The sequence below is a fragment of the Narcine bancroftii genome, chromosome 3, assembly GCF_036971445.1.
Source record: "Narcine bancroftii isolate sNarBan1 chromosome 3, sNarBan1.hap1, whole genome shotgun sequence".
NCBI classification, from domain to species: domain Eukaryota; kingdom Metazoa; phylum Chordata; class Chondrichthyes; order Torpediniformes; family Narcinidae; genus Narcine; species Narcine bancroftii.
The window spans coordinates 325225936-325239247 of NC_091471.1; the positions used below are offsets into that span (position 1 = coordinate 325225936).

Sequence of the window (13312 nt, forward strand, 5' to 3'; positions counted from 1 at the left end):
TCAAGTATGATAAGCTTCTGCCAATTTTTTATTCACTTGGTCATCATCCATCAAGACTTCTTCAGAATCACTCAAATCCTTCTCCTGTGACTCTTCCAGTCAATTTTTCTTCACCTTCTTTTTTCTCTTCTGAGATTCATCCCCACTACCATTCTTTTTCCATTTGAGATCGTGAAGACCGACCTTTCTTAAGATCCAGCAAAGATTTTGCAAATTCCAAAGCTTCTCTAGCATTGTCAAAAAAAAAACAGTCATATTCGCCATAGAATCACAGGAAATCGAAAAGAAAATTTGTAACCTTTCTGCAAAAGAATCGCTTTTGTTGAATTAAATTCTTTATGCCTTTTAATAATATTTTGATGAAGATCTGCATCAAAAAATACTTTTCTGTTTTGAATTATCTGAGGGCCTCCATGTTGTCTTGCATTCTAAACTGCTAATCTCAGAATTATCTCGATATCTCCAGCACCAAATCAAGCAAAACAGATCAAGGTTGTTGACCAGACATTGGGTTTTTTTTCTTAAACCTCTATGTGCTCTGTCCAACTCCAACCCTTCCAGGAACATTTCAGCCCCCAACACATCCAGTATCCATTTGCAGAAACATTTAACCAGATCTGACCCCTTCAAAACCTTCTCATAACCCCACAATCAATTTTCTTTCAATAAATCTGCTATCTCAACTCTCTATCCCAATGAAAGAGTCATCGTGCATATCAAATTTTTCTCGATAATGTCCTATAGTTTTAACACAATCTTCTAACGTCATCTATCTTCTTAACTTTTTCTTGAACTTTATCCACTACTTTTGTATGCATCATCATTTCAGCCTTAACAGTAGAAATATCCCCCATAACATTAGCAAGTTTACTATTGACAGAAGTAAAGCCCATTGAAATTTGCTGTGACATTATTTGAAACTGGCTGTCAAAATAATCTTTATACTTAGCAAAATGTCTACCCTGACCAGTCTCAACGAGCGGCAGCACGCCTCTTTGGGTTAAACATGCTTGGAAGAGTGCGCATGTGCACCATGTCTTTAGCTTCTAGAGGAGGGCAACAGGTGCCATTTTTTCCAGGGCTCTGTGATCCAAGTGCCAGCATCACCATCATGACAGCCAGCTCTCAATGCTGTACTCAAGGAGAAGGAATACATGACGTCACTGGTTCCAACTCCAAGGTAGGCCGAACTTCTTCTAAACTTACCAATTGTTCTAAAATCAGTTTCTTCATTGTTTGTACTCTGGTTTTATTCATGCTTGTATTTAATTACTTATAAAAACAAATTTTAAACATTTTTTTATATTAAAGGGGGGTGCATATGGGCTTATTCAAATCTGCTGGGAGAGATGTTCCAGCATGTCTCTCCCTATACCATCACACCATGGCCCCATTTCTTGACAGTATTCTCTTTACATTTTGGTTGTACAACTAATTATTTGCCCTTGAATTAAAGCTTTCATTGCATCCCACAATATACATTTATTTGTTATAGAATTAGAATTAATATCAAAATATGTTTTAATTTGATATTCTATAAAATCTTGAAAATCTTTTCTTTTTAACAGCATGGAGTTAAATATCCATCTATATCTTTGATATTTTTATGAATATCTTCTAAAGCAATTGTTAATAATAGGGGTGAATGATCTGATAATAATCTTACTTTATGTTCAGTATCCATAACTCTTCCTTGTATTTGAGCAAAGAGTAAAAACATAGCTATCCTGGAGTGGGTTTTATGACTATTAGAATAAATACAAATAATCTTTTTCCTTTGAGTGTCTCTTTCTCTATGCGTCTATTAACTTCATATCTTGCATTAAACTTAATGTGTTTAGCTGCTTTATTTTATACTATTTCTTCCAGTTTTATCTAATAAAGGATCAAAGCTAAAATTAAAATCTCCACCTAACCAAATATGCCTTGAGAGTTCGATAAACATTAAAAAGATCTTGTATAATTTTCTTATCATCCTCATTAGGTGCATAGATATTAAGTAATATCCAAGATTGTGAATAAATTTGGATCCATAGTTACTTTTTCTATTTTAATAGGTACATTTTTATTGATTAAAATAGCAACTCAACTAGATTTTGAATGATAAGATGATGCCAATACATAACCTACCCAATCTCATTTCAGTTTAAGATGTTCTGCCTCTGTTAAGTGTGTTTCTTGCATAAATGCTATATTTATTTTTATTTTTTTATTAGTGTCAATATTTTTTTTCCTTTTGATATGATTCTGTATTCCATTAATGTTAATAGTTATAAATTTTAATTTATTAATGTTATTAATCTCATTTCCTTTATGTATCACCATTTCAAATCTCCTACCTATATTCCTCTAAAAATACCTGTTTGAAGTTTATACATTTTTACTATACCTGATGATGTGAGTAACACAAAAATAATAAGAAAAAGAATTAGAAGGATTTTAGAAGGAAACATAAAAAGTATCCCTCCTAATTGAGTTGTCCTTACAAACTTGTAAGACAACTACAAATCTCTTAACATCTTGGGCTGCAGTATAAACCACAATTGTCTCCTGATTTTGCAGTATACTGTCTTCCTTCCCCAGGCCCTGCCCCCACCAGAAAATTTACAAACATATTTTTCAAAAAATTCCTTAACATCTCTAATAATATGTACAATTTAACTTTTCTTTTAATTAAAATAGTCTTATGTGTATTAACTTCATATGCCCTTTTGTTGTATTAATTCCACTTTTTCTTGTGATTTTCTGGCCACTGTTCAGCAAATTTTTTAGCTTTTCCCAGTTCAATAAAAAATCTGTTTTGTCTGTCAGGAATAAATATTTTCCAAGTGGCTTGATAACGTAAGATAAAATTGTAGCCCTTCTTCCATAGTATTTTTTTTTGTTGAATTAAATTATTTACTTTTTTTAATAGTTCAAAACATGTCCAGTTAAAAATATATATATTTTACTTCCAGTGGTCCTTTTCTTTCCCTGTCTTGTCTAGCAGACGGTTCTAATATTCTTTTATCCTTCTGGATAGTGCCACAAATTGACCAAAATAAATTGTGGTTTTTGATTTATTGGAGATTTTGGTGTCAAAGCTCCCTCAATTTCAATACTGTCTTAAAAATCCTCGGCTCCTAAGAATTGTGGGATCCATTGTTTTAAAAATTCTTTGATGTTTGTACTGTTATGGAGTCCAGAGGACCCCAAAATCCAGCAGCATTAGATATGCACCAAATACAGAGTTATTTAAACAAAAGTAATTTTTAATTATAATTGAACAAGAAAACAGAATTAGACTTTAACTTATTACTATCAACTTATTTAATCCCCCCTTCTAATACTAAACACAGGTGTGTGTACGTATATTTAAGATTAGAAAAGTTATTTGGATCACAATCCAATCTTACTGGTTGCAGGCAAATTCTTGTACTGTGCACAGAAGTTACCATTAACAAAGTTCACCAGTCTTTGGTGCTTAACAGGAAAGTGGTTACCACTCAGGAGACTCCTTTTTCAGGACATCCACAACTGATTCCTTCTTAATCATTCTTCCTGATGAAATCTCCTCCAGATGATCCTCCTTCTTTCAGGTCACCTTTCAGACAGCCGGCCTTCTCCTTTGACCAGACATTCTTCCAAAGGTTTGCCAGCTTTTTCCTTCTGGAACTAATTCTGTCTCTTTTCTCTCTGTTTCACAAACTCCCTCTCTGAAAGCAAACTGTTCTGACCGTCTGCAAAAATGACATGCTCACCCAGGCAAGCTGCATGCTGATACTTTTGTTGCTCATTTGAAAATGTGTGTGTGCAAGCAGCAGTTCTAGCAATTCCTCCCAAGCCATATCAAAATACTCTAGCATGGTGCCCTCATCACCCTCGTTCAAACCTACTCTCTTTGTTGTGTTGCGTCCACTAACATTTTCTAAAGCCTCAATTTTCTGAGCACATATTTCTTGTGACTTGGTAACAGATTTATTCATGATGTTTTTTTCTTTCTAAACAGACATCTCTGCTTCCACATCTTTTACTCTTTTTCCACATCTTCTATTTTTTTTCATGTCCATCATTACATTCCCCACACATTGTATTCTAACATCTGTTTCTAATACACAATTACTATTAACTTTAATTTCGGGCATCAGTTTTAATTGCTTATCAAAATATTGTATATCCATTATTTGAGAAAGATGTTTACCTTTCTCTTTCTTCTTAATTTTTTTGCTTCTTCGCATGTTTCTGAATCCAGTTCTTAACTTAATAGAGACTCTGTTCCAGCAATTATTTCCAAATTAACTTATATTATATTTGAAACAGCCTGTTTTTGACGTCCTCTTTCTTCAGTGGCCTGTTTAAAATGAGTTCCGTGCACTTGCGGCTCTCAGAGCACATGCAATAACATTTCCTTTTGTGACTCTGTGAGCCACTGTTGAAGCCCACCCTGCACGGCATTTCCTCAAAGTTGTTCAATTGTAGACCATGCAGATCGGGTTATCTTCTTCGTAACAACTCCTGGATTCACAATGCAGATAAGCCCCACTTCCTTATCTTCTATCATTTTCCTTGTTTCTTCTCTGTTGACCATTGTAGGTTTTACTTTTTTTTAGGGGCCATCTCCAAATTTTTCTTCGACTGTTCATCTATCCATTTTAAATTGTTTTGTATCAAGGATTTACTTATTTATCACTTTTTTGGCATTTCTCTGGAGAGGGATTGGTACACTGGATCAGTTACGACACCATCACGTGGCTTCCCCATGTTTTACAAATCTTATCATATTTATGGAGGAGGTTACGATGAACGTTGACAGAAGGAAGTCTATGGATGTTGTCTAAATGGACAACTAAAGGTTAGTTAGGAATGTTCAATCATTTGGTTATAATGTTGAAGAAGTGAAATAGATTGAAAAATGGTTGCCAGAGAGTAATGGTGGAAAATGTTTTGTCAACATGGAGGCCGGTGACTAGTGGAGTGCCTCAGGAATTGGGACTGGGTCCATTGTTATTCTATACATATTAATGATCTGGATGATACTATGGTAAATAAGATCAGTAAGTAAGCGTATGATTCTAAAATAGTTGGTACTGTGGATAGCGAGTAGGGTTTTTAAAGTTTTCAGTAGGATAATGGATAGTTGGAAGAGTGGGCTGAAAGATGACAGATGGAGTTGAATACTGATAGGGCGAAATAATCAACAAACGACATATATTGTAAATGGGAGACAATTGAGGAGTGCAGTAGAACAAATGGATTTAGGAATTCTGGGACATAATTCCCTGAAGGTGGAGTCATGTGTAGCTCGGGTGGTGAAGAAAGCCTTTGGTATTTTGGCCTTCATAAATCAGAATACTGAGTACAGTCGTTGGAATGTCATGTTAACGTTGCACAAGGCATTGGTAAGGTGAAATCTAGACTGTTGTGTGCAGTTTTGGTCACTGCCTTATAGGAAGGACATCAACAAAGTGGAGAGAGTGCAGAGAATATTTACAAGAATGTTGCCTGTGTTTCAGAGTTTGAGTTACAGTAACGATTAAACAGGATAGGACTTCACTTCTGGAGCATAGAAGATTGAGGGGTGATTTGATGGAGGTATTAAAAATTATGATGGGGACAGATAGAGCCAATGTGGATAGATGTTACCCTTTGAGACTTTGAGAGTTTCAAACAAGAGAGCATGGATTGAAATCGAAGATGGAAAAGTATAGGGGAACATGAGGACTGATTTATTCATTCAGAGGATAGTAAAAATGTGTAATGCGCTTCCGGCCAAAGTGGAAGATGTGGGCTCGATTGCAATATTTTAGGAAAGGTTGGATAGGTTATGTGGCGGGTGCGGGTCATTGGGATTATGTGGGATAAGGCATTCAGCATGGAGGAGAAGAGTCAAACTGGCCTCGAATTCTTCTATTGGCTGTAATTGTTATATGGTGATAGTTCCTGCTTCATTCCTTAATAATGTTTCCTGCCCCGTTAAGCACTTTCCCAGTTTTACTGTTTATGACTTTATCCATAGCTTAGTTGAAGCTAGAGGAGTTGTATTCACTCTCACCAAAATGCTTCCCCACCTGTGGTCCACCACTTGGCCAGGTTAATTCCCCAGAACTAGATCCAGTATGGCTTCTCCTCTGGCTGGCTAGTCCATATACTGTGTCAGGAATCCTTCATGTGCACACCTGACAAATTCAGCCCCATCTAACCCTCTTCCAGTCAGTAGATGCCATATTCATTGGGAGCAGTGGCTCGACATAGGGCACAAAACGTGAGTACACCCCCCTCCCGTTGAAAAGGAGAATCAGAGGAAAGATAATCACAGCAGCGGATCAACGATGGATTTAGTCACTGACGTACCCTACAGGGAAAGTGACTGAGGCAGCGAACCATAGAGGGTCACAGTGGTTGAGGACCCACAAAGGATGTGGGCGACCTGTGGTCGGGGCTCCCGCAGGTGCTGTGAGCTGCGGGCTGCTGAAGACTAGCTCATGGTAAATAGATATTGAAATCAGGATTCTAGAGTTTGCTGAGGGTAATATGGGCTATCACAGTGTCTGGGGCCCTAAAGGCTTCTTGATCATGTCAGAGGTTTGGATATTGAGCTTGGGTTGCTGAAGGGATTCGCTTTTGCTTCTCTATCTCTCTTACTTCTAAGCAGTTGGGAAATACCAACAACGATTCTTTATCAGACAGAGGGAATTTCATTTAATATTATCTGGTTTTACTATTAATTGAGAACAAAGGAACCCTCAAACTCTTGATACACCGTATATTCAACTCTCCAAACAGACGGCATTAACGTCAACCTCAAATTTCGTTAAACCCTCCCCAGCATCTTTTTCCCTCCTTTTGTCTCTTTACCCTCATCTCACCACTCCTCTACCTTCCTTCCATCAGAGAATTACCCCTCATTTGCCCTCTGCCCGCAATGTTGTGCCAACCTAATACCCAACCCGCTAAAAACTGCCAGGAAATTTCCAATTACTTGACCATATATTTTTCTGCATTCCATGAACTATCTAACACCCTCAAAAAAGATGCGATTTCACAAGTTTCCTCCACCGTTGCCAGCATTGCATTCCATAAATCGACCACTCTCTGTGTGTAAACCTAACTTTTATAACTCCCATCCCCGTTTTTACTCCAAAACACATTAAAACTATGCACTTCTGTGCATATCCCTCTCACTCCTGGGATAAAAAGCCTTTGCCATCCACATAATTAATGCCTCTCATCATCCTGCACACCTCGAGCAAGTCACCACTCATCCTCCATTGCCCTAAAAATGAAGGACCAAGTTAACTAACTTATCCTCATGTGGTGTGCTGTCCAATCCAAACAACATTTTTATGAATAACTTGTTCAGCCTCTCTATGACTTCCAGTTGAAAAGTGATGAGAACTGAACACAATATTCCAAGTGGAATATGAGTAAACACTTATATTTCACTGCTCATTAATTCGATCCCACGGTTAGTGAAGGTGAACATACTGTGCACCTGGTTAACAATACTGTCAACTCATTCATAAGCTTTGTATGTTCTGTGGACATATACTACAAGATCTAACAATCCATCCACACTGCCGGAGTCCTCCCATTAACATTGAATTCTGCCTTCAAATTTGATCCACAAAAGTGAAATACTTGGCATTTTTTGGAGTTACTCTCCATCTGCCACTTCCCCACCCAGCGCTGCATCCTATCAATGTACCTTGTAACCAGGGGGCGTGGCAAGATGGCGTAGAGGGCAGAAGTGTGATTCCACCCTTGCTCAGCCAGTTTTTTAAGCACCCATCTTTGCTTCCACAAGATGGCACCGGCATGATGACGAGCTCGGCCGGGGACAAACCACGCATCCGCAATGTCATGCGCCCGGGTGACCCGGCTGAGAGAAGAGCCCTTGAGCCTGGGCTGCCATTGGGTGGGCCAAAGATGCACAGAATGGTGTTGGAAGTCACCTCTGCTCAGTCCCTGGCCTTACCAGGGATTATCAAAATTTTTTACAGTTTTTTCTAAAAATATTTAGGGGAGGGAAAGTGGTTTTAATTTACTAGAAGGGGAGTGATATTTTGTAGCAAGTGATTATATTGTTAGTTTGTAAGGATGTCTAATTTGAAATTTGCAACTTTTAATGTTCAGCAGTTAAATAATCTGATTAAGTGAAAGCAAGTTTTGGCTTATATCAAGAAAATGAAAATTGATATTGCCTTTTTACAAGAAACTCATTTAACTGAAAAAGAACATTTGAAATTGAAGAGCGATTGGGTTGTTTTCTTCATTTAATTCTAAGGCAAGGGGTGTAGCAATTTTAATTCATAAGAATTTGCCTTTTGAATTGCAAACTATGGAATGAAATGCTGGAAGGGTTTTAAGGGTGGATTGTAAAATTTTTGCTGAATCTTGGACTTTGCTCAATGTTTACGCACCTAACGTGGATGATGAGCATTTTATTTCAGATTTTTTTTGTTGTTAATCAAGGTAATGAAAATTTCTTCATTGGGGGAGATTTTAATTGTGTTTTGGATCATTTGCTGTATAGATCTCCAAAAAGTATAAAGAAATCAAAGATGGCAACACAAATTGGGGATTTGATGAAGGATTTAAATTTGGTGGATATTTGGAGAAAGGTCAATCCTTCAGAGAAGGATTTCTCTTTTTATTCATTTCAACATGATTAATTTTCTAGAATAGATTATTTTTTAGTATCGTCACATTTATAAGGAAGAGTGTGGAATATAAAAGCAGGGTTATATCAAATCATTCTTTATTATTTTTTTCTTGCACAAGTCTAGAAGTGGTATGTTCATCTTATAGATGGAGAAATAACACAATGTTTTTGAAAAAAAAACTGAGTTTGTTAAAGAACAGTACTTTGTTCTTGACTGAGAATGCTAATTCAGTAGAAAGTCACTTTGTGTTGTGGGATGCATTAACAGCTTACTTAAGAGGACAGATTATTATTTACATTACTAAAGTTAAGAAGCAGTATATGGCAGAAAGTTTAGAATTAGAAAAGCATATTGATGAATTAGAGAAGGAATTTCAGAAGGAAGTGACAGAAGATTTTTTGAAAAAGTGGCTTTGGCTAATTTGACTTATCAATTTGAATGTTTAATTAATTGATCTAAGCAGCGTTGGGTGAGAGGGAACATAATGTGCTTGCATGGCAGTTAAAGATGGAACAGGTTTCACGGATTATTAATGCTGTAAAAAAGAATTCAAACACTACCTCTAAACCTCAGGATATTAATGACCAGTTTTATTCATTGTATCAAAAATTATATACTTCTGAGGAGAAACAGGATAGTGGTTCTATTGATTCTTATTTATCTAAATTAACGTTACCAGCCTTAGAAGAGGAGGATGTTATGGATCTGGTAGCTCCGTTTAGTGAATTAGAGATTAAGGTGGCTATGTTGGAAATGCCCAATGGGAAGTCACCAGCCGATGACGGATTCTCAGTTGAATTTTATAAAACCTTTTATGAAGATTTATCTTCGGTGTTTGAGGAGGTATTGCAACAAGTGACTGAACAGCATGAGTTACCAGAATCTTGCTCTAGTGGTTTAATTACTGTAATTCCAAAAAAAGATAGAGTCCGGTTGAAAGTGTCTTTGTATAGACCTATTTCTTTATTGAATGTTGATTATAAAATTATAGCAAAAGTGTTATCAAATCGACTTGCCAAATATTTACCTAAATTGATACATGTTGATCAAACAGGTTTTATTAAAAATAGAAATGCATCAGATAATATTCTTCGATTGATTAGTTTGGTCAATGCATATCGACAGTTGACGCAGAAAGAGCTTTTGATAGGGGTGAATGTAATTTTTTTATTTAAGGTATTGGAGAGGTTTAAATTTGGCCCTATTTTATTGGTTGGGTTAAAGTTTTATACATGAACCTGACTGCTAGGGTGGTGACAAATGGTCAAGTTTCATTATCGTTTAAATTGACATGTTCAACCTGACAAGGCTGTCCATTGCCACCAGCCCTGTTTGCATTGGCTATTGAACCATTAGCTCAAACAATAAGACAGAATGAACAGATAAGAGGGATGAGAGTTGTGGATGAAGAGTACAAAATTAATTTATTTGCAGTTGATGTTTTGATATATTTAACAGATCCAGAACAATCATTGCCACATTTGCGGGAATGTTTATTACAATATGGAACATTATCTGGATATAAAGTTAATTGGGACAAGAGTGAAATTTTGCCAGTTGTAGAAGGAGACAATTTAGAATATAAAAAATTATAAAATTGAAATGGTCTGATAAAATTAAATATTTAGGAATAATTGTAAATGCTGAGTATCAATTTTTATACAAGTTAAATTATGTTCCTTTATTTAAAAATATTAAAGCAGATTTAATTAAGTGGAAAGATCTTCTGTTAACTTTAATTGATCAAGTTAATTGTATTAAGATGAATATTTTTCCCCGTATTCAATATTTATTTCAATCAATACTGTGCTCTCTTTCAAAGGGATTTTTCAGGATCTAAATAAGGCTGTGAGAAAATTTTTATGGAAAAGTAAATTACCACAGGTAGCGTTATATAAACTTTCCTGGAAGTATGCGTTAGGTGGGCTTCAATTACCCCATTTTCAAAATTATTATGAATCAGCTCAGCTGAAGTTTATTAGTAGATTGATAGATTTGGACCAACCCCCGAATTGGGCTAAAGTTGCGATGGCTTGTATTTCTGAAGTCAAAGTGTATCAATTTATATTTTGATGGAATGTAAACTTATTGAGGGAATATAATATGCCGATGTTAAAACATTTATTAAAGATATGGACAAAGGAAAATAATATTTTAGGATCAAAAGATAAATTGTCAATCTTAACCCCCTTATATAATAATCAGCATATTCCTTTTACAATGTTTAATAATCATTTAAAGAGTTGCCATTCTAAGGGTATAAAGATGTTACAGGATTGTTTTGTCGAAGGACAATTATTTTCTTTTAATCAGTTGAAAGAGCGTTTTGATATTACTGAAAATTCTTTGTCTGTTTATTATCAACTTTGAGCTTTGGTGAAAGCTATGTATAATAGAGAGATGATTTTACCTGTATTGGTGGAATTCAAATCTTTGATTTCTTCTATACCAAAAAAGGTTTATATTTCATTTATGTAGCAAGCGTTACAAGATAATATAGATAAACCAGAATGGGACAAGTCTAAGCTTAAATTGGAAAATTATTTAGGTTTTGTTTTTCCAGAAGATTATTAGGCGGATATGTGTTATGACAGTGTAATTAAATTGACGAATGTGTGATATGGAATAGTTAATTATAATTTTTTACATCAGATGTATTTAACTCCAGAGAAGTTGAAAAAATATGGTTTTAGTAATTTGGACTCTTGTTTTAGGTGTGTGTGTATTGGTATTTTTTTACAGGCTGTTTGGTCTTTTGTACATGTACAACCATTTTCAGAAGAAGTTAGGTTAATTTTGGAAAAATTGTATTATATTAAGTTACCATTAGATCCATCTAGTATTATAATGGGTTATATGGTTTCTTTAAAGGATTTAGGATTGGATAAATTTCAAATTACATTTGTGCGCATAGCATTATCTGTTGCTCGAAAATGTGTTGCAAGGACCTGGAAAGATAATATAGTGATTAACATCATGGGATGGCAGAATGAACTGAAAGCTTGTATTGTTATGGAAAAAAATTACATATAATTTGCATGACAATTATTCTTTTTTTTGTTAATAAGTGTTTATCATATATGGAATGTATGCATTTAGATGTACTTTGATTTATTATATATCTTAGTTACTGTTATATGTTTTTGGCTTTCCTTAAGAGAGCTGGCTGATGGGGTAGGAGAATGGGTGGGGTTTATTTTTTCTTTTTTACTTTTTTTCTTAGTTTTGTTATATATACATATAAAATTGTCTTTATGGAATGTATGCTGTATTATTACTAATAATATTCCAAATAAATAGAGGTTTTTTTAAAATATCCCTTCTAACCTATGCCCTCCCTGAAGTATATCCACAATTCCAGTGACTTTAGTGCCACCTGTAAACCTACTGACATTTTCACTTCATTATACTGATCATTGATAAAAAATCACAATGAGGAGGGGTCCCAGAACAGATGCCTACGGCACCGAACTCCAGGCAGGGATACGGATATCTACAACTAGTATGCCTCTTGTCGGAAAGCCAATTCTCTATCCACCAGGCCTTCTTGGCTTCCATGCCTGCTGACTCCTTGACGTATTGTAGAACTCCAAAGGAAAAATAAAGACCTTGCTGAGATTTTTCTTATGGACATCATCCTGGGATAAATTCTCAGAAGAATATAGGAGGCAAATGTATTGATATTAATTGAAACAGTCAAGGAAGACAAGGCAGGCATCGAAAGGCAGGCGAACCCGACATCCAGTTGGAAAACTGGAGAAGGTGTTGAGCATCAAGTTCAACCGACATTTGGATAGTCAGGGATAGTGAGTGGAAGCTTGTGTGGATTCATGCATAGGAAATCACGTCTCATGAAAATAAGTGTTATGAAAATGTATGATAAAGGCAGGGTATTAGTTGTGATATGTGTATAATTTCATAAAGCTGATGACAAATTCCTGTCTTGCAAGTTAGTCTGCAAATTTACATCACATGGGATCCATTGGATTGAAAACTGGTTTCATGGAAGTAGAAAAAGTGAAGTAGTGGAGGGATATTATTTCTCCAGTTTCACATCTGTGTCTAGTGGTGCCTCACAGGGGTCATTTCAGGGTCCAGTGCAGTTTGTATGTAAAATTAACACTACACGACTTCAATCTAGATACCTTGATTAATTACTTTGCGGATTTCAACCCAAAGCGGAGACGTAGTGCACATTGAAGACGGTCAACGCTCCCAACAGGATCGATATAAGTAGCGAAAAAGGGGCCATGGAGTGACAAATGGATTTTAATTATGACAAGACTGAGGTGTTACACTTCGCTAAATCAAACTAGGGCAAGACTGATTAAATGAATGGTAAAGCCCTGGAGAATATTGTAGAAAAGCGAGTACATGCAGTGTGGATGCCGAGTTTATTGAATGGATAAAGTGGTGAAGAGAGTATTTGAGACGCTGGCCTTAATTCGGTGCAGCGTTGAGTCCATAAACTGTGCTTATGCTGTGTGAGGTATTGGTGAGACCGCACCTGCAACACTGTATGCATTTCTGGTCACCCAGTATGAGGAAGAACATCATGAAATTGGTATGGGGTGCACAGGAGAGTCGGCAGGATGTTCCTGGGTTGAGGGAGATGTTGGGTCAGAGAGGACTTTATTCACCGGACCGTTAGGAGTCTGAGGGTTAATCAT

General features: G+C 36.1%; 1 protein-coding gene across 1 annotated transcript in view; it reads left to right on the top strand.

Moving 5' to 3' along the window:
- The window catches only part of LOC138756561 (uncharacterized), a 123640-nt gene that overhangs the window by 78884 nt on the left and 31444 nt on the right, over positions 1–13312 (top strand). The window contains exon 4 of the mRNA XM_069922999.1: positions 1080–1180. Within this exon, the coding sequence (XP_069779100.1) occupies positions 1080–1180 (101 nt within the window). The remainder of the gene's footprint in view (positions 1–1079; positions 1181–13312) is intronic.